This window comes from Oncorhynchus mykiss, chromosome 20 (assembly GCF_057628025.1).
Source record: "Oncorhynchus mykiss isolate SJ-2025 chromosome 20, ASM5762802v1, whole genome shotgun sequence".
Taxonomy (NCBI): Eukaryota; Metazoa; Chordata; class Actinopteri; order Salmoniformes; family Salmonidae; genus Oncorhynchus; species Oncorhynchus mykiss.
Genome location: NC_143041.1, coordinates 26,313,332 through 26,336,161, shown reverse-complemented (window position 1 = coordinate 26,336,161; position 22,830 = coordinate 26,313,332). Strand labels below are relative to the sequence as shown.

Genomic DNA, 22,830 nt, shown 5'->3' with positions numbered 1-22,830 from the left:
CAGTTGTCAGCCTCTATTTGAGGGCCATATGACAGTTCTATATGGCCCTGTTGTGATGCAGGTAATCCTGGCAGTTCTCTCCCTCCATCCCCCTTTCTCCCATACCCTCCCTCCCTCTTCCTCCCCTCCCTCTCTCTCTCTCCCTAGGCTGACAGTAGTGTGAGGTGAGCAGCAGCTACAAACTAACTTAACAGTAAAATCAGTTGTCAGCCTCTATTTGAGGGCCATATGACAGTTCTATATGGCCCTGTTGTGATGCAGGTAATCCTGGCAGTTCTCTCCCTCCATCCCCCTTTCTCCCATACCCTCCCTCCCTCTCTCTCTCTTCCTCCCCTCCCTCTCTCTCTCTCCCTAGGCTGACAGTAGTGTGAGGTGAGCAGCAGCTACAAACTAACTTAACAGTAAAATCAGTTGTCAGCCTCTATTTCAGGGCCATATGACAGTTCTATATGGCCCTGTTGTGATGCAGGTAATCCTGGCAGTTCTCTCCCTCCATCCCCCTTTCTCCCATACCCTCCCTCCCTCTCTCTCTCTTCCTCCCCTCCCTCTCTCTCTCTCCCTAGGCTGACAGTAGTGTGAGGTGAGCAGCAGCTACAAACTAACTTAACAGTAAAATCAGTTGTCAGCCTCTATTTGAGGGCCATATGACAGTTCTATATGGCCCTGTTGTGATGCAGGTAATCCTGGCAGTTCTCTCCCTCCATCCCCCTTTCTCCCATACCCTCCCTCCCTCTCTCTCTCTTCCTCCCCTCCCTCTCTCTCTCTCCCTAGGCTGACAGTAGTGTGAGGTGAGCAGCAGCTACAAACTAACTTAACAGTAAAATCAGTTGTCAGCCTCTATTTCAGGGCCATATGACAGTTCTATATGGCCCTGTTGTGATGCAGGTAATCCTGGCAGTTCTCTCCCTCCATCCCCCTTTCTCCCATACCCTCCCTCCCTCTCTCTCTCTTCCTCCCCTCCCTCTCTCTCTCTCTCTAGGCTGACAGTAGTGTGAGGTGAGCAGCAGCTACAAACTAACTTAACAGTAAAATCAGTTGTCAGCCTCTATTTCAGGGCCATATGACAGTTCTATATGGCCCTGTTGTGATGCAGGTAATCCTGGCAGTTCTCTCCCTCCATCCCCCTTTCTCCCATACCCTCCCTCCCTCTCTCTCTCTTCCTCCCCTCCCTCTCTCTCTCTCCCTAGGCTGACAGTAGTGTGAGGTGAGCAGCAGCTACAAACTAACTTAACAGTAAAATCAGTTGTCAGCCTCTATTTCAGGGCCATATGACAGTTCTATATGGCCCTGTTGTGATGCAGGTAATCCTGGCAGTTCTCTCCCTCCATCCCCCTTTCTCCCATACCCTCCCTCCCTCTCTCTCTCTTCCTCCCCTCCCTCTCTCTCTCTCCCTAGGCTGACAGTAGTGTGAGGTGAGCAGCAGCTACAAACTAACTTAACAGTAAAATCAGTTGTCAGCCTCTATTTCAGGGCCATATGACAGTTCTATATGGCCCTGTTGTGATGCAGGTAATCCTGGCAGTTCTCTCCCTCCATCCCCCTTTCTCCCATACCCTCCCTCCCTCTCTCTCTCTTCCTCCCCTCCCTCTCTCTCTCTCCCTAGGCTGACAGTAGTGTGAGGTGAGCAGCAGCTACAAACTAACTTAACAGTAAAATCAGTTGTCAGCCTCTATTTCAGGGCCATATGACAGTTCTATATGGCCCTGTTGTGATCCAGGTAATCCTGGCAGTTCTCTCCCTCCATCCCCCTTTCTCCCATACCCTCCCTCCCTCCCTCTCTCTCTTATCCTCCCCTCCCTCTCTCTCTCTCCCTAGGCTGACAGTAGTGTGAGGTGAGCAGCAGCTACAAACTAACTTAACAGTAAAATCAGTTGTCAGCCTCTATTTCAGGGCCATATGACAGTTCTATATGGCCCTGTTGTGATGCAGGTAATCCTGGCAGTTCTCTCCCTCCATCCCCCTTTCTCCCATACCCTCCCTCCCTCTCTCTCTCTTCCTCCCCTCCCTCTCTCTCTCTCCCTAGGCTGACAGTAGTGTGAGGTGAGCAGCAGCTACAAACTAACTTAACAGTAAAATCAGTTGTCAGCCTCTATTTCAGGGCCATATGACAGTTCTATATGGCCCTGTTGTGATGCAGGTAATCCTGGCAGTTCTCTCCCTCCATCCCCCTTTCTCCCATACCCTCCCTCCCTCTCTCTCTCTTCCTCCCCTCCCTCTCTCTCTCTCCCTAGGCTGACAGTAGTGTGAGGTGAGCAGCAGCTACAAACTAACTTAACAGTAAAATCAGTTGTCAGCCTCTATTTCAGGGCCATATGACAGTTCTATATGGCCCTGTTGTGATGCAGGTAATCCTGGCAGTTCTCTCCCTCCATCCCCCTTTCTCCCATACCCTCCCTCCCTCTCTCTCTCTTCCTCCCCTCCCTCTCTCTCTCTCCCTAGGCTGACAGTAGTGTGAGGTGAGCAGCAGCTACAAACTAACTTAACAGTAAAATCAGTTGTCAGCCTCTATTTGAGGGCCATATGACAGTTCTATATGGCCCTGTTGTGATGCAGGTAATCCTGGCAGTTCTCTCCCTCCATCCCCCTTTCTCCCATACCCTCCCTCCCTCTTCCTCCCCTCCCTCTCTCTCTCTCCCTAGGCTGACAGTAGTGTGAGGTGAGCAGCAGCTACAAACTAACTTAACAGTAAAATCAGTTGTCAGCCTCTATTTGAGGGCCATATGACAGTTCTATATGGCCCTGTTGTGATGCAGGTAATCCTGGCAGTTCTCTCCCTCCATCCCCCTTTCTCCCATACCCTCCCTCCCTCTCTCTCTCTTCCTCCCCTCCCTCTCTCTCTCTCCCTAGGCTGACAGTAGTGTGAGGTGAGCAGCAGCTACAAACTAACTTAACAGTAAAATCAGTTGTCAGCCTCTATTTCAGGGCCATATGACAGTTCTATATGGCCCTGTTGTGATGCAGGTAATCCTGGCAGTTCTCTCCCTCCATCCCCCTTTCTCCCATACCCTCCCTCCCTCTCTCTCTCTTCCTCCCCTCCCTCTCTCTCTCTCCCTAGGCTGACAGTAGTGTGAGGTGAGCAGCAGCTACAAACTAACTTAACAGTAAAATCAGTTGTCAGCCTCTATTTGAGGGCCATATGACAGTTCTATATGGCCCTGTTGTGATGCAGGTAATCCTGGCAGTTCTCTCCCTCCATCCCCCTTTCTCCCATACCCTCCCTCCCTCTCTCTCTCTTCCTCCCCTCCCTCTCTCTCTCTCCCTAGGCTGACAGTAGTGTGAGGTGAGCAGCAGCTACAAACTAACTTAACAGTAAAATCAGTTGTCAGCCTCTATTTGAGGGCCATATGACAGTTCTATATGGCCCTGTTGTGATGCAGGTAATCCTGGCAGTTCTCTCCCTCCATCCCCCTTTCTCCCATACCCTCCCTCCCTCTCTCTCTCTTCCTCCCCTCCCTCTCTCTCTCTCCCTAGGCTGACAGTAGTGTGAGGTGAGCAGCAGCTACAAACTAACTTAACAGTAAAATCAGTTGTCAGCCTCTATTTGAGGGCCATATGACAGTTCTATATGGCCCTGTTGTGATGCAGGTAATCCTGGCAGTTCTCTCCCTCCATCCCCCTTTCTCCCATACCCTCCCTCCCTCTCTCTCTCTTCCTCCCCTCCCTCTCTCTCTCTCCCTAGGCTGACAGTAGTGTGAGGTGAGCAGCAGCTACAAACTAACTTAACAGTAAAATCAGTTGTCAGCCTCTATTTGAGGGCCATATGACAGTTCTATATGGCCCTGTTGTGATGCAGGTAATCCTGGCAGTTCTCTCCCTCCATCCCCCTTTCTCCCATACCCTCCCTCCCTCTCTCTCTCTTCCTCCCCTCCCTCTCTCTCTCTCCCTAGGCTGACAGTAGTGTGAGGTGAGCAGCAGCTACAAACTAACTTAACAGTAAAATCAGTTGTCAGCCTCTATTTGAGGGCCATATGACAGTTCTATATGGCCCTGTTGTGATGCAGGTAATCCTGGCAGTTCTCTCCCTCCATCCCCCTTTCTCCCATACCCTCCCTCCCTCTCTCTCTTCCTCCCTCCCTCCCTCTCCCTTCCTCCCTCCCTCTCTCTCTTCCTCCCCTCCCTCCCTACCCTCCATCCCTCTCTCTCTCTCCCTTCCTCCCCTCCCTCCCTCCATCCCCTCCCTCTGTCTCCCTTCCTCTCTCTCTCTCTCTCTCTCTCTTCCTCCCCTCCCTCTCTCTCTCTCCCTAGGCTGACAGTAGTGTGAGGTGAGCAGCAGCTACAAACTAACTTAACAGTAAAATCAGTTGTCAGCCTCTATTTGAGGGCCATATGACAGTTCTATATGGCCCTGTTGTGATGCAGGTAATCCTGGCAGTTCCCTCCCTCTCCCTTCCTCCCCTCCCTCCCTCTCTCTCTCTCTCCCTCCCTCCCTCCCTCCATCTCCTCCTCCCCTCCCTCCCTACCCTCCATCCATATCTCCCTCTCTCTCCCTTCCTCCCCTCCCTCCATCTCTCTTCCTCCCCTCCCTCTCTCTCCCTTCCTCCCCTCCCTCCCTCTCTCTCTCTCTCCCTCCCTCCCTCCCTCTCTTCCTCCCCTCCCTCCCTACCCTCCATCCCTCTCTCTCTCTCTCTCCCTTCCTCCCCTCCCTCCCTCCCTCCCTCCATCCCTCTCTCCCTTCCTACCCTCCCTCTCTCTCCCTTCCTCCCCTCCCTCTCTCTCTCTTCCTCCCCTCCCTCTCTCTCTCTCCCCTCCTCCCCTCCCTCTCTCTCTCTCCCTTCCTCCCCTCCCTCTCTCTCTCTCCCTTCCTCCCCTCTCTCTCCCTTCCTCCCCTCCCTCTCTCTCTCTCTCTCTCCCTCCCTCCCTCGCTCTATCCCTTCCTCCCCTCCCTCTCTCCCTTCCTCCCCTCCCTCCCTCTCTCTCTCTCTCTCTCTCTTTCCCTCCCTCCCTCCCTCCCTCCCTCTCTCTCTTCCTCCCCTCCCTCCCTCCCTCCCTCTCTCTTCCTCCCCTCCCTCTCTCTCCCTTCCTCCCCTCCCTCCCTACCCTCCATCCCTCTCTCTCTCCCCTCCCTCCCTCCATCCCTCTCTCCCTTCCTACCCTCCCTCTCTCTCCCTTCCTCCCCTCCCTCTCTCTCTCTCTTCCTCCCCTCCCTCTCTCTCTCTCCCCTCCTCCCCTCCTTCTCTCTCTCTCCCTTCCTCCCCTCCCTCTCTCTCTCTCCCTTCCTCCCCTCTCTCTCCCTTCCTCCCCTCCCTCTCTCTCTCTCTCTCTCTCTCTCCCTCCCTCCCTCTCTCCCTTCCTCCCCTCCCTCTCTCCCTTCCTCCCCTCTCTCTTTCCCTCCCTCCCTCCCTCCCTCCCTCCCTCCCTGTCTTCCCCCCCTCCCGCCCTCCATCCCCTCGATCTGTCTCCCTTCCTCTCTCTCTCTCTCTCTGTCTCTCTCTCTCTCTCTTCCTCCCCTCCCTCTCTCTCTCTCCCTAGGCTGACAGTAGTGTGAGGTGAGCAGCAGCTACAAACTAACTTAACAGTAAAATCAGTTGTCAGCCTCTATTTGAGGGCCATATGACAGTTCTATATGGCCCTGTTGTGATGCAGGTAATCCTGGCAGTTCTCTCCCTCCATCCCCCTTTCTCCCATACCCTTCCTCCCCTCCCTCTCTCTCTCTCTCTCCCTCCCTCCCTCCCTCTCTCTTCCTCCCCTCCCTCCATCCATCCCTCCCTCTCTCTTCCTCCCCTCCCTCCATCCCTCCCTCTCTCTCTCTCTCTCTCCCTTCCTCCCCTCCCTCTCTCTCTCTCTTCCTCCCCTCCCTCTCTCTCTCTCTCTCTCTTCCTCCCCTCCCCCTCTCTCTCTCCCTTCCTCCCTTCCCTCTCTCTCTCTCTCTCTCTTCCTCCCCTCCCCCTCTCTCTCTCCCTTCCTCCCCTCCCCCCCCTCTCTCCCTTCCTCCCCTCCCCCTCTCTCTCTCCCTTCCTCCCCTCCCTCTCTCTCTCTCCCTTCCTCCCCTCTCTCCCCCTCTCTCTCCCTTCCACCCCTCCCTCTCTCTCTCTCCCTTCCTCCCCTCCCTCCCCCTCTCTCTCGCTTCCTCCCCTCTCTCTCTCTCCCTAGGCTGACAGTAGTGTGAGGTGAGCAGCAGTTAGTGTGAGGCGAGCAGAGTTGCTGTGCTGAGCTGGGAACCTGTACAGAGAAGTCCCAGCCTAAGCAGAAACGGCCACCATAGCTGACCTGCTATCTAACACAAGTAATTGGATGTGAAACGAGTCTGAAGAGAGAGAACAGAGAGAAGTGGAAAGAGGAGACGACAGGCTTAGCTTTCCCTCAGAGCGGTAGCATGAGAGAGGGGGGTGAATGTGAAAGCAAGGGAGGAATGGAGGAACGAGAGGGGGGAGATTGGTGTCAGTGTCTGGGTGCACACTGTCGCTCTCTCACTGACTCACTTTACCCAGCAGTCTCCACAAACAGGAAGTGACATGAGCAGGGAGACGGGTGGTGGGGAAGGAGGAGGGGCGGGTAGAGGACTAAGCTGTCCACTCAGATTGGCACGCATGCAAGGACACACACAGGCACGCGCACGCACATGCACACCCACACACAAATTGGCAATTTGTTGAGCATTATTTAGTCCATCCATCTCTTCCATTTTTAAGATCAATATAGGAATGGCTACAGTGGAACATGTTTCCAGGCGTAGGCTGCTATTATTGTGAGTCTTTTCTAAATTGAACAGAAACAAAGCCTGTTAGTAATTGCTGTGGTGTTTCTGCTGTTGGATAATTAATGAGAGAACAGATCAAAAGGAAGATCCAGAGATCCCACAGGAGTCCCCGACCCATATCTCACTGTTATATACACACACACACACACACACACACACCTCACTGTAGAACACACACAGACCCTCAAACACCCATATCTCACTGTTATATACACACACACACACACACACACACACACACACACACACACACACCTCACTGTAGAACACACACAGACCCTCAAACACCCATATCTCACTGTTATACACACACACACACGCACACACCTCACTGTAGAACACACACAGACCCTCAAACACCCAAATCTCATTGTAGAACAAACACCCTCAAACACATATCAATCTCGTCCTCCACAAAAAGACTACTACATTCCATAATAGTATCTTACCATATTATACTATCTCATATCACATCTCTGAACTTGCTTATAAAGAACTGTGGTTACACACGTGGTTATTACATATTCCTAATGAAAGCAAATCTCCTATACGTTCAAACTATTTCACTGTGGCCACCAGTAAAAGCCATTGTCAATAGCAACAGCCAACAGTACTAGCCAAACTGCTGTAGTCTAAACATCTGCATGTTTCCATGACTTCAGAGAGAACATAAACAGGCAAACCAGATAGTAACATCATGTGGAGGACAAAAGAAAAATGTACACTGTCTGCCAGTACATTTAAATAAAGTTGTCGCAGCGTTGAACTGAGATTTAAAGGGAAAAGGGCAGTACCCGTCTCAGCACGTTTAGGAAAGCCCTATTGAGACTGACAGGCAAGCAAATGAACGCATCATTAAGTAAACACAATAAAAAAAGACATAGATAAATGCACAAATAAGTCAAATGACAGTTTTCCCAAACACAAACAGAATTATTTCTTATTAAAGAAATTTAAAACACTTATGAATAATTGACTGCAACCTCATTAAAATAGAGGCGGGCGGTGTTCCCGGGGTTTGCTGATGTCATTGTCTCTCAGCACAGAGTGCCACACCGTTGGTTGGTCAGTAGTTAACCAGCATGCCAAGAACTCCCAGAACCACCCACTCCCTGGCTCTGTCTCTGAGTGACTGCATCATCGTCATGTGTAAAAACAGAGTTGGAACTGTGCATCAGCTGCCTACAATCTCCATGACTGTTTGAATACTTGACTGGGTAGATAGTTTTAAGTTGCATTAGTCGTATGTACAGGATACACATGGTATACACCTTCCAACGAAAAGCTTACTTGCAGGTTCCTTCTCGATAATGCAACAACGAGAAATAACAAAAGATAAGAAGACAAACATAAAGTAAATGGCTCAGTAGAATAGAATAAACATTTGAGCTCTAACTAGTTGCTGCCATATGCATAGAAATCCATGATCTCTCCATCAGCTCCATAAAAGGGAGTGAATGAGGGTATAAGGGAGAAAGCTACTTTCTGGAATGAAATGCAGCCTTCTCAGCTGCCTAAGTACTGGTCAGGGTAAGACGGAGCCAGCCAGTAGTACCCACCTCTATGAGTTTGCGTTCATAGCTGGCAGCCAGCTCCTCAACATCATCCATAGACCTGCTCTGAGGGGCTGGAGTGGGATCATCACAGTTCCTCACCATGGGGAGAACTGGAGAGAGAGGGGGGAGGCGAGAGGGGAGAGAGAGAGGAGAGAGAGAGAGAGAAAGAGAGAGAGAGGAGAGAGGAGAGGAGGGAGAGAGGGGAGAGAGATGGGGAGAGAGAGAGGAGGGAGAGTGGGGAGAGAGAGAGAGGGGAGAGAGAGGAGGGAGAGTGGGGAGAGAGAGAGAGGGGAGAGAGAGGAGGGAGAGTGGGGAGAGAGAGAGGGAGAGAGAGAGGAGAGAGAGAGAGGGGAGAGAGAGGAGGGAGAGTGGGGAGAGAGAGAGAGGGAGAGAGAGAGGGGGAGAGAGAGGAGAGAGAGAGGGGGAGAGAGAGGAGAGAGAGAGGGGGAGAGAGAGAGGGGAGAGAGAGGAGGGAGAGTGGGGAGAGAGAGGAGGGAGAGAGAGAGGAGGGAGAGAGAGGGGAGAGAGAGGTGGGAGAGAGTTGGAGAGAGAGGGGGGAGAGAGAGGAGAGAGAGAGAGGGGGAGAGAGGAGGGAGAGAGGAGGGAGAGAGAGAGAGAGAGGGGGGAGAGAGAGGAGGGAGGGAGAGAGGAGGGAGAGAGAGGGGAGAGAGAGGTGGGAGAAAGGGGGAGAGAGAGAGGAGAGAGAGAGAGGGGAGAGAGGAGGGAGAGAGGAGGGAGAGAGAGAGGCAAACAATTACTTGGGGAATAATAATAATAATAATTTGATGGGTGTTTATATTTGTCCTGTTTGTCACATGTACAAGTGTGTATGATATGCATGTGTGAAATGGAAATGTGTTTTTTGCACAAATTCTAACGCCCTCTGAGACATCCCCGGAAAGAGGGGTCCCGGCCAGGGTCTGCCATTAACAACAGTGACCCAGGAGCAATTAGGACTAAGTGCCTTGCTCAAGGGCACATCAACTTTTTTTCAACGTGTCGGCTCAGGGATTCGAGCTAGCTACCTTCTGGTTCCTGGCTAAACGCTCTAACCACTATGCTACTTGCTTCCCAACATAATGAGTAATATTAATAATAACAAGTGTTTGATATGCCTGGGGCAACAATAAACAAACACACACACACTATTATCAGTGGATTATTATGCAGAGGAGTATTGTCTTGTCGGTAGTTAAAGTAAAAACCAACAACTGTTTGATGGGACGTTTTTTTTCACACAGCTCTAATTGTCTGTTGGAGGCATGGGTCAGAGAGCAGAGCGGTTACTTCCTGGAAAGCTTTTAAAACAGCATCCTCTCTAAGGTACTAAACCCACTGTATGTACCAGGGGAAGTAAACAAGTAAACATTGTTGTTATGACAACCATTTTCTCTAATTACTGTCTTTTTGCACCGAGATTCACATAAAAAAAAAAGATTGTTTCTCAAAACTTCAGACTATTGTATCAAACTGACACACTGCTTGGCTCTCCCCACATACTCCTAAAACTGTGGTTCATCACTACTAGTTCTAGCTGGCTAACGTCATCAATACGGGCCTACAGCGGTTCCACGTCAGCTATAAACATGGTGTAATCTAGTTATAGGAGGGAGAACAACAGAAGTAGACTAGAGGGTCTTGGAGGAGCGGTGGCTCCTACAGGGAGAGATGGATCATTTCTCCCTTAACACCTTTATATATAAGGTCCCACATTAGGTTAGATAACACAAACACACACAAAAATGATGGCAGAAAACACACACACACACGTGCCCAATACACAAACAAACATCTCAGAAAATAAAGAATAATAACTCACTTAAAATAACAGATGTGGGTTTTGGTTGAATTTGAAGAGAAACTGTCCAAATCTCTCAGTCCTAACAGTGATAAAGGGCAGTGTGTGTCTGGTCTCGCAGGGGCAGATATTGATTTAGGAAAATGATTGCTGGTCCAGAGGCAAAAAGCACAGCCTGCTGCTGAGAGTCTGAGTGATACAGCCCTGATAAGAGGACGGTGAGGAGGACAAAGTCAATCAACCCTTTCAACACGCACACATACACATCTCCCCAGTCTACACACACCTCCCCAGTCTACACACACCTCCTGAGTCTACACACACCTCCCCAGTCTACACACACCTCCCCAGCCTACACACACCTCCACAGTCTACACACACCTCCTGAGTCTACACACACCTCCCCAGTCTACACACACCTCCCCAGTCTACACACACCTCCCCAGTCTACACACACCTCCTGAGTCTACACACACCTCCCGAGTCTACACACACATCCTGAGTCTACACACACCTCCCCAGTCTACACACACATCCTGAGTCTACACACACATCTCCACAGTCTACACACCTCCTCCCCAGTCTACACACACCTCCTGAGTCGACACACACCTCCTGAGTCGATACACACCTCCCCAGTCTACACACACCTCCCCAGTCTACACACACCTCCTGAGTCTACACACACCTCCTGAGTCTACACACACCTCCCCAGTCTACACACACCTCCCCAGTCTACACACACCTCCTCCCCAGTCTGTCTACACACTTCTCCCCAGTCTGTCTACACACTTCTCCCCAGTCTGTCTACACACTTCTCCCCAGTCTGTCTACACACACCTCCCCAGTCTACACACACCTCCCCAGTCTACACACACCTCCCCAGTCTACACACACCTCCCCAGTCTACACACACCTCTTCAGTCTGTCTACACACTTCTCCCCAGTCTACACACATCTCCCCAGTCTGTCTACACACACCTCCCCAGTCTACACACACCTCCCCAGTCTACACACACCTCCACAGTCTACACACACCTCCACAGTCTACACACACCTCCTCCCCAGTCTAAACACATCTCCTGAGTCGACACACACCTCCCCAGTCTACACACACCTCCCCAGTCTACACACACCTCCTCCCCAGTCTACACACATCTCCTGAGTCGACACACACCTCCCCAGTCTGTCTACACACACCTCCCCTGTCTACACACACCTCCCCAGTCTACACACACCTCCTCCCCAGTCTGTCTACACACTTCTCCCCAGTCTACACACATCTCCCCAGTCTGTCTACACACACCTCCCCAGTCTACACACACCTCCCCAGTCTACACACACCTCCACAGTCTACACACACCTCCACAATCTACACACACCTCCTCCCCAGTCTACACACACCTCCCCAGTCTACACACACCTCCTCCCCAGTCTACACACACCTCCCCAGTCTACACACACCTCCTCCCCAGTCTGTCTACACATCTCCACAGTCTGTCTACACACACCTCCCCAGTCTACACACACCTCCACAGTCTACACACACCTCCACAGTCTACACACACCTCCACAGTCTACACACACCTCCTCCCCAGTCTACACACACCTCCTGAGTCGACACACACCTCCCCAGTCTACACACATCTCCCCAGTCTGTCTACACACACCTCCCCAGTCTACACACACCTCCTCCCCAGTCTACACACACCTCCCCAGTCTACACACACCTCCTCCCCAGTCTACACACATCTCCTGAGTCGACACACACCTCCCCAGTCTGTCTACACACACCTCCCCTGTCTACACACACCTCCCCAGTCTACACACACCTCCTCCCCAGTCTGTCTACACATCTCCCCAGTCTGTCTACACACACCTCCCCAGTCTACACACACCTCCACAGTCTACACACACCTCCACAGTCTACACACACCTCCTCCCCAGTCTACACACACCTCCTGAGTCGACACACACTTCCCCAGTCTACACACACCTCCCCAGTCTACACACACCTCCCCAGTCTACACACACCTCCCCAGTCTACACACACCTCCTCCCCAGTCTACACACCTCCTGAGTCGACACACACCTCCCCAGTCTGTCTACACACACCTCCCCTGTCTACACACACCTCCCCAGTCTACACACACCTCTTGAGTCTACACACATCTCCCCAGTCTACACACACCTCCCCAGTCTACACACATCTCCCCAGTCTACACACACCTCCCCAGTCTGTCTACACACACCTCCCCAGTCTGCACACACCTCCTGAGTCTACACACACCTCCCCAGTCTGTCTACACACAACTCCCCAGTCTACACACACCTCCCCAGTCTACACACACCTCCCCAGTCTACACACACCTCCTGAGTCTACACACACCTCCCCAGTCTACACACACCTCTTGAGTCTACACACATCTCCCCAGTCTACACACACCTCCCCAGTCTACACACATCTCCCCAGTCTACACACACCTCCCCAGTCTGTCTACACACACCTCCCCAGTCTGCACACACCTCCTGAGTCTACACACACCTCCCCAGTCTGTCTACACACAACTCCCCAGTCTACACACACCTCCCCAGTCTACACACACCTCCCCAGTCTACACACACCTCCCCAGTCTACACACACCTCCTGAGTCTACACACACCTCCCCAGTCTTCACACACCTCCCCAGTCTACACACACCTCCCGAGTCTACACACACCTCCACAGTCTACACACACCTCCCCAGTCTGTCTACACACACCTCCCCAGTCTGTCTACACACACCTCCCCAGTCTGTCTACACACACCTCCCCAGTCTGTCTACACACACCTCCCCAGTCTACACACACCTCCCCAGTCTGTCTACACACACCTCCCCAGTCTGTCTACACACACCTCCCCAGTCTGTCTACACACACCTCCCCAGTCTACACACACCTCCACAGTCTACACACACCTCCTGAGTTGACACACACCTCCCCAGTCTACACACACCTCCCCAGTCTACACACATCTCCCCAGTCTACACACATCTCCCCAGTCTACACACATCTCCCCAGTTTACACACACCTCCTGAGTCTACACACACCTCCCCAGTCTACACACACCTCCTGAGTCTACACACACCTCACCAGTCTTCACACACCTCCCCAGTCTACACACCCCCCCCCCAGTCTACACACACCTCCCCAGTCTACACACACCTCCCCAGTCTACACACACCTCCCCAGTCTACACACACCTCCCGAGTCTACACACACCTCCCGAGTCTACACACACCTCCTGAGTCTACACACACCTCCCCAGTCTACACCAGTTTACACCAATGCAGGATGCGAAGACTAGTAGTACAAAGTTGGGCTAGAACAGCAAGAAAGTTTCAAAATATCTTCCCCACTACACACACACACACACACACACACACACACACACACACAATCGTAGAGAAGATTTGCCACCCAGTCATCCAGAGAGAGTCAACAGGCGTGATAGGGTCATTATCACCCCAGCCAGCAGCACACAGCTCTCTGCCACAGCAATCCTAAGGCTTATCTTTCACTACCAATAGCCTGTATATCCCCTCACACACATACACTCACAGACTGCCTTTGTCATTAAAACTGCTGACAGTACATTCCCAAGTTACCTCAGCTCAGAGTTTCTCTTCCACTTGGATTTCTGTTCCCTGTCACGGCCATAGGGCCTTAATAATAAAACACCGAAGACATAGTGAATGGCTCAGTGTACGTGCGTGTGTACACTGTAAACACTTCTTTTGCCTTTTAGTTGTTTCAGCTCATTTTCCAAAGTCAACTTAACTGAAACATACTGAAATTGGTCATTGTTAAAAAAAAAAGATTTGTTGAGTCAACATAAAAGTGTGTTATCCTGCTGCCTTGAAATTTGAAAACAAGTCTAATCTGGATTCCATGTTGAGTTAACTTAATCTAAAGTTACTTCAATTTAGTATAGTGAACTTCATACTTTTAGTCAAATCAATATGCTTCAACTAATGCTTTAAGTTGTGCTTACAAAGCATAGAAAGCTACACTGTACGCAATTGCTGTACATTTTATGATACTGATGTTTTGCTGTATATTTACAGTCAATCGCAATGCAATTGGATACTTTTTGGATCGTCCTGTAAATTCTCATCACGCCTCACTTGCAATTACAGTTATTCGTATAGGATACTTCAGATGTGCTTATGGAACACACGTTTATTTTTTTTACAGTAAATATAAAACTTACTGTATTTTTACAACTGAATTAGTTATTGCTGTAAAATGATATTATGCAACTGTATTCTGAATACAGTATACTTGTTAATTAAGATATGTTCTGTATTTTAACAGCAACTCAGTAGCAAGTAAGCTATTTTAATTTTACAGGATAAGTACACTATATATACAAAAGGTATGTGGACACCCCTTCAAATGAGTGTATTTGGCTATGTCAGCTACACCCGCTGCTGACAGGTGAATAAATCGAGCACACAGCCTTTCCAACAGTTCATAAAATTTCTGCCCTGCTAGAGCTGCCACGGTCAACTGTAAGTGCTGTTATTGTGAAGTGGAAACGTCTAGGGGCAACAACGGCTCAGCCGTGAAGAGGAAGGCCACAAAAGCTCAAAGAATGGAATCCCCAAGTGCTGAAGTGTGTAAAAATGGTCTGTTCTTGGTTGCAACACTCACTACCAAGTTCCAAACTACCTCTGGAAGCAACATCAGCACAATAACTGTTTGTCGGGAGCTTCATGAAATGGGTTTCCATGGCTGAGCAGCCGCACACAAGCCTAAGATCACCATGAGCATATGCCAAACTTTGGCTGGAGCAGTGTAAAGTTCACCACCATTGGACCCGAGCAGTGGAAACACGTTCTCTAGAGTGATGACACACACTTCACCATCTTGCAGTCCGACGGACGAATCTGGGTTTGGCGGATGCCAGGAGAACGCTACCTGCCCCAATGCATGGTGACAACTGTAAAGTTTGGTGGAGGAGGAATAATGGTCTGGGGCTGTTTTCCATACACAATACCCCATAATGACAAAGCTGGCGGCCCGGCCAAACTGAGCAATTGGGGGAGAAGGGCCTTTGGAAGGTGACCAAGAACCAAATATTCACTCGGACAGAGCTCCAGAGTTCCTCTGTGGAGATGGAAGAACCTTCCAGAAGGACAACCATCTCTGCAGCACTCCACCAATCAGGCGGAGTGGCCAAACAGAAGCTACTTCTCTGTAAAAGGCACATGACAGCCTGCTTGGAGTTTGCCTAAAGGCACCTAAAGTCTCTCAGACCATGAGAAACAAGATTATCTGGTCTGATGAAACTAAGATGGAACTCTTTGGCCTGAATGCCAAGCGTCACGTCTGGAGGAAACCTGGCACCATTCCTACGGTGAAGCATGGTGGTGGCAGAATCATGATGTGGGAATGTTTTTCAGCGGCAGGGACTGGGAGACTTGTCAGGATCGAGGGAAAGATGAACGGAGCAAAGTACAGAGAGATCATTGATGAAAACCTACTCCAGAGCTCTCAGGACCTCGGAAGGTGTATGTTCGCCCCAGTCTAACAGGACAACGACCCTAAGCACACAGCCAAGACAAAGCAGGAGTGGCTTCGGGAAAATTCTCTGAATGTCCTTGAGTGGCCCAGCCAGAGTCCGGACTTGAAACCGATTGAACATCTCTGGAGAGACCTGAAAATAGCTGTACAGCGACGCTCCCCATCCAACCTGACAGAGCTTGAGAGGATCTGCAGAGAAGAATGTGAGGAACTCCCCAAATACAGGTGTGCCAAGCTTGTAGCGTTATACCCAAGAAGACTCGAGGCTGTAATCGCTGCCAAAGGTGCTTCAACTAAGTACTTAAAGGGTCTGAATACTTATGTAAATGTTATATTTCAGTTTTACATTTGTAATACATTTGCACAATTAAAAAAATGTACAAGTTTTTGCTTTGTCATTATGGGCTATTGTGTGTAGATTTATGAGGTTATTATTATTTTGAATCCATTTAAGAAAAGGGCTGTAACACAACATGTGGGAAAAGGCAAGGGGTCTGAATAATTTCCGAATCCACTGTACATATTTATAACCAAGAACATACAGTATATCCACACAATCTCAAAAACTATGGTACAGTTAAGGTACACTGTTGTTGCCTGGGGTACAAAAATATCAAATGTATACAGATAGCCTAGTATAATGGTACATTTCTACACAATATTTTTAATAAGGTACAATCGTCAATGCGCTTTGAAATGTAGGTGGGGCTTTTGGGGCCGGGGTGCTCATTAACATACTTTGGGGTACAGTCTAAAATATGTTGTATTTGTGCCAACCGTTAGGAGAAGTTGAGGCTGTGAATTCAAATCCCAGGCAGGGCTGAGTACCAAATGTTCTCACAGCAGAGAATGACTTCCTTGTGAAGTGTTTTTACAAGTTATCATCACAAAGCTTCTATGTAATGACAGTAGTTGGCTGTAAAATGCACAGTAACCTCTTTCAAATGCAACTCTTTGTCACCAACTCTTACAAAGATTGCAGGACTGCAAGTGGACAAAAGAGGTGCTCAACCTTCATTAACACAACCATGAACCACTTAAACTGGTACAATGCTCTATTTTGGTTAGGTCAGGGTGTGACGAGGGTGGTTGGTTTAGTTTTTGTATTGTCTATGTGTAGTTGCCTGTCAGCACTCGTGTCTTATAGCTTCACATTCGTTTTGTTGTTTTGTTTAGTGTTCTTCGTGTAAATAAAGAAGAATGTATTCTAATCACGCTGCGCCTTGGTCTCCTCGTTATGGGAGGGGCACACGAGGAGATTGGCTGAGTCAGGTAGGAGACCTGAGCCAACTCCTCGTGCTCACCGTGGGGAGCGTGTAACTGGTCAGGCACCGTGTTATGCAGAGATGCGCATGGTGTCATCCAGCCAGGACGTATCTAGCTCTCCAATGCGTCTCCACGGTCCAGTGTATCCTGTGCCTCCTCCCCGCACTCGCCCTGAGGTGCGTGTCCTCAGCCCGGTACCACCAGTCCCGGCACCACGCACCAGGCCTACAGTGCGCCTCGGCAGTCCAGAGCGTCCGGCGACAGTACCCAGTCCAGAGTGTAAGGCGACAGTACCCAGACCGGAACCTCCAACGACGGGCCACAGTCCGGAACCTCCAACGACGGGCCACAGTCCGGAACCTCCAACGGCGGGCCACAGTCCGGAACCTCCAACGGCGGGCCACAGTCCGGAACCTCCAACGACGGGCCACAGTCCGGAACCTCCAACGACGGGCCACAGTCCGGAACCTCCAACGACGGGCCACAGTCCAGAACCTCCAACGACGGGCCAGAGTCCGGAACCTCCAACGACGGGCCACAGTCCGGAACCTCCAACGACGGGCCACAGTCCGGAACCTCCAACGACGGGCCACAGTCCGGAACCTAAAACGACGGGCCACAGTCCGGGGTATCCAGCAACGGGCCACAGTCCGGGGTATCCAGCAATGGGCCCCAGTCCGGGGTCTCCAGCAATGGGCCCCAGTCCAGGGTCTCCAGCGACGGTCCCCGGTCCAGAACATCCGCCGATGATCCACGCAGCGAGGGTCCCCAGCCCGGGGCCTACGGCGAGGATCCGCAGTCCAGAGCCTCTGACGATGATCCATGGTTCAGTGATACAAGAGCGGACTCAGTGTAAGGAAGGGGGGCGGCATCCAGAACCAGAGCTGCCACCGAGGTTAGATGCCCACCTCCTTATACAGTGGGGCAAAAAAGTATTTAGTCAGCCCCAATTGTGCAAGTTCTCCCACTTAAAAAGATGAGAGAGGCCTGTAATTTTCAACATAGGTACACTTCAACTATGACAGACAAAATTAGAAAAAATAATCCAGAAAATCACATTGTAGGATTTGTTATGAATTTATTTGCAAATTATGGTGGAAAGTAAGTATTTGGTCAATAACAAAAGTTTATCTAAATACTTTCTTATATATCCTTTGTTGGCAATGACAGAGGTCAAATGTTTTCTGTAAGTCTTCACAAGGTTTTCACACACTGTTGCTGGTATTTTGGCCCATTCCTCCATGTAGATCTCCTCTAGAGCAGTGAGGCCACTCCAGGACCTTGAAATGCTTCTTACGAAGCCACTCCTTCGTTGCCCGGGCGGTGTTTGGGATCATTGTCATGCTGAAAGACCCAGCCACGTTTCATCTTCATTGCCCTTGCTGATGGAAGGAGGTTTTCACTCAAAATCTCACGATACATGGCCCCATTAATTCTTTCCTTTACACGGATCAGTCGTCCTGGTCCCTTTGCAGAAAAACAGCCCCAAAGCATGATGTTTCCACCCCCATGCTTCACAGTAGGTATGCTGTTCTTTGGATGCAACTCAGCATTCTTTGTCCTCCAAACACGACGAGTTGAGTTTTTACCAAAATGTTCTATTTTGGTTTCATCTGACCATATGACATTCTCCCAATCTTCTTCTGGATCATCCAAATGCTCTCTAGCAAACTTCAGACGGGCCTGGACATGGCTTAAGCAGGGGGACACGTCTGGCACTGCAGGATTTGAGTCCCTGGCGGCGTAGTGTGTTACTGATGGTAGGCTTTGTTACTTTGGTCCCAGCTCTCTGCAGGTCATTCACTAGGTCCCCCCGTGTGGTTCTGGGATTTTTGCTCACCGTTCATGTGATCATTTTGACCCCACGGGGTGTGATCTTGCGTGGAGCCCCAGATTGAGGGAGATTATCAGTGGTTTTGTATGTCTTCCATTTCCTAATATTTGCTCCCACAGTTGATTTCTTCAAACCAAGCTGCTTACCTATTGCAGATTCAGTCTTCCCAGCCTGGTGCAGGTCTACAATTTTGTTTCTGGTGTCCTTTGACAGCTCTTGGCCATAGTGAAGTTTAGAGTGTGACTGTTTGAGGTTGTGGACAGGTGTCTTTTATACTGATAACAAGTTCAAACAGGTGCCATTAATACAGGTAACGAGTGGAGGACAGAGGAGCCTCTTAAAGAAGAAGTTACAGGTCTGTGAGAGCCAGAAATCTTGCTTGTTTGTAGGTGACCAAATACTTATTTTCCACCATAATTTGCAAATAAATTCATATAAAATCCTACAATGTGATTTTCTGTATTTTTCCCCCTCATTTTGTCTGTCGTAGTTGAAATGTACCTATGATGAAAATTACAGGCCTCTCTCATCCTTTTAAGTGGGAGAACTTGCACAATTGGTGGCTGACTAAATAAAAAAAATTTGCCCCACTGTATATCCATCATACAAACAGAACCCCTAATAGGGAGGGGAGTTCCAAACTAAACAGGAACTCACAGCTATGTGTGTGTGTGTGTGTGTGTGTGTGTGTGTGTGTGTGTGTGTGTGTGTGAGAGAGAGAGAGAGAGTTACGTCCGTCCGTGACTGCGTACGTCCATGTGTGTCTGTCCGTCTGTAGGTGTGTGTGTTACGTACGCACATGAGTGTTTGTGTTGCGTGCCCGTGTGTATGTAAGGCTTCCCAGGAAAGGCTCTTTAGCTGTGATTCCTCCTGCTCAGCCGTAAGCGTTAAACAGGGGAAGCCGTCTAAATAATGTAGAAATAATATTCGCATCCAGTCTTTTTCACAACAAGCCCTTTTTTATGTGCAATGATGTGGAGACTAACGTGTAGGTAACAGCCATCAGAAATAGCTTTTCTCTTGAAATGGTTTCACTTTCACAGTGGGTGTACTGAAGCATGGTAAAATGTATTACTACAGTCTTCAGCGGCAATTTATACGTCTTCTAAGAATCACTCAATAAGACTATTGAGGGGCCGATACACGTTCCTGAAGGTTTAGTGCAGAAAGACAAGGACAAACATACACACACACACACACACACACATATATATAGAACCATAACAGAAGAAAGTAGACATTACATACTTTGCAGATCCACAAGGGAGAAGGCAGGAGTGGTTAATTAAAATGTGGTAATCAAAGCAACCTCCTTTCATAGTCCCATCACACACTGTCTGCTGCTTCCTGTATCTCTCCTCCAGACAACAGGGTGTGTGTTTGTTTTATCGGTCCATCGGAGTGAGACTGTGTCTGCACTGATGGCCCCAAATTACAGGAACAGGCGAATCCGATCCACAGGCGTGAAATCGCATACCAAACACTTCACACCGCGCACACACACCTCACCAACTAAAACAGGACAAAAAGTCCACCTAGACTTTTTCCTTCTCTGTTAAAACAACAACCTGTGGAAAAGACCATTTAACATGATCTGATGAGAGCAATCGAAGTGTTTGGATGTGGCTGACCAGCGCATACTGATAAGTAATGTCAGTTGGTAGACATGTAACAGTTTAACTTCCGTCCCCTCGCCCCGGGCTCGTACCAGGGACCCTCTGCACACATCAACAACAGTCACCCACGAACCATACTTACCCATCGCGCCACAAAAGCCACGGCCCTTGCTGAGCAAGGGTGACGTCACCCGATTGAAACGCTATTAGCGCGCACCACCGCTAACAAGCTAGCCATTTCACATCGGTTACACACAGGCAGCACACACACCTCTAGGTGACACTGGATTTCTAATTGTTCAGTTAAAATAAGAGTCCAAATCATAGCTAAGCGTCACCCGGACTATTTACATTGACCCCCCTTTGTTTTTACACTGCTGCTACTCGCTGTTTATTATCTATGCATAGTCACATTACAAATTACCTCGAATAACCTGTACCAGCGCACATTGACTCTGTACCGTTATTGTTATTGTCATTTTCTAGTGTTATTTTTATTTTTTTACTTTAGTTTATTTAGTAAATATTTTCTTAACTCTATTTCTTGAACTGCGTTGTTGGTTAAGGGCTTGTAAGTAAACATTTCACGGTAAGGTGCTGCTGCTGTATTCAGTGCATGTGACAAATGCAAGTCGATTTGAAGCACACACGTCTTTTAATTCCTGTGAGGACTTTTTGGGGACCAACAATTGATTACTATAAAAACTAACCCTAACCTCCCGAGGGCTCCCGAGTGGCACAGTGGAAGAGGCGTCACTATAGTACCTGGTTCAAATCCAGGCTGTATCACATCCGGCAGTGATTCAGCCCAGCCGAAGTAGGCCAAGATTGTGAATTTGTTTTTAACTGACTTGCCTGGTTAAATAAAGGTTAAATAAAAAATTATCCTCTAAGCCTAGAATAGTTTTTTTACAAGTGGGGATCTGCAAAATGTTCTAATTTCTCTGAATTTTAGTTGGTTTACTATTCTTATGAGGGCTTTTGGTACTCACAAGTACAGTAAAATGTGTACACACACACACAAACACACAGTACTTGTTAATTCATTCAACCCAGCCATGTCAAATACCCCTGTCAAAATACAAACTTTCCCAGCCAATCTCACACAATTTTCAAAGCAATTTCCAAAGCCCAAAGGGAAATGTTGGCATTATTAGTTTGTTTTCATCCTGGGAGGACATCTCACAACCAATCACTCCCCAGGTAAAGAGGAGCACACCGATTTATTTTTCTGTGTGTGCAGTGCTTACATGTTGTGGTGTTGGGGGAAAATGTAAAGTGCCTTTCAATTAATTAGTGCTGAGTGTTAATGAGGGGGGAGAGAGAGAGACTTCGCCTGGCGGGGTTGTCTGGGTGAGAAACTGTGATAAAAGCGGCTTACGTGTATTTTTGTTGAGCCAAAATGTTCGTGGAAGGTACTCAGCAGCGACCCCCTCGCGCAACCTACTTCATTCAGATGTGTTGAGTTTCCTTGTAGGCCTATTTGGCAGGAAAACTGTGCAGCCAACTGTTTGAGTTTTTATTAAAGAATGTGAAACAACGTTGTGTCTGTTTACTGCTTTTCCTTAAATCATGTCTAGCTGTTCTTTATATGGCCTAAAATAAACATGTTCATATGGGCAGACTATTACCTATACTGCAGGCTTTATTTATTCATCACTGCCACTGTTGTTATTATGTATATAGTGCTATTTATCAAGTTTTTTATTACCATTTTCATTATTTTATTTCACTTCGTCCTGCATGTTGGAGCTTTAAACCTAAGATTGCAGGGTACAGTGACAATCACACCTGCAACCCTGTACATGTGACTATTAAACACTCGTAATCTGAATTGATCCTCTCTGTGAGTGGATAAAATATCCTGGCGTATGAAGGCTACACCTACAGACGTGAACGAGTCCTTCTGGAAGAGCACCAAATATGAGGTCGCCGAGGCCGCATAACGCCGAGGTCGTGTAACGGATGTGAAATGGCTAGCTAGTTAGCGGTGGTACGCGCTAAACAGCGTTTCAATCGGTGACGTCACTTGCTCTGAGACCTTGAAGTAGTGGTTCCCCTTGCTCTGCAAGGGCCGCGGCTTTTGTGGAGCGATGGGTAAGGATGCTTCGTGGGTGACTGTTGTTGATGTGTGCAGAGGGTCCCTGGTTCGCACCCGGATATGGGCGAGGGGACGGTCTAAAGTTGCACTGTTACAGTCGCATAATGCAGAGGTCGCATAACGTTCACTGGTGGGGTTATCACCAAGTTATCTGGAGAATACAACCACATCCCAGACAATGCTCGAATTCGGATCCAAAATGTGATGAATGGCCTAAAGGAGAGAAGCCTGGAGACCAAGAAAGAAACCGACCAAGTTGTGGACATTTACACATTTAGCTTGCCTGAGTCTATTTGTGGAGAAATGCCCTCTCTGAAAAACATGAAGAAGTTGGTGCAGAGCCACTGACAAAACAACAACGCAGCATCCCTCTCTGAACTCGTCATCCCTGAC

General features: G+C 49.1%; 1 protein-coding gene across 6 annotated transcripts in view; it reads right to left on the bottom strand.

The window, feature by feature from the left end:
• Positions 1-22,830, bottom strand: part of LOC110499160 (sorting nexin-29) — a 131,133-nt gene that overhangs the window by 42,879 nt on the left and 65,424 nt on the right. For all 6 annotated transcript variants that reach the window (XR_016489446.1, XR_016489447.1, XR_016489449.1 and 3 more), the window contains one exon: positions 8,257-8,363. Coding sequence is in view for 2 of the 6 variants with exons in the window: in XM_036955984.2 (XP_036811879.1) it covers positions 8,257-8,363 (107 nt within the window). In the remaining 4 variants the exon portion in view is untranslated. The remainder of the gene's footprint in view (positions 1-8,256; positions 8,364-22,830) is intronic.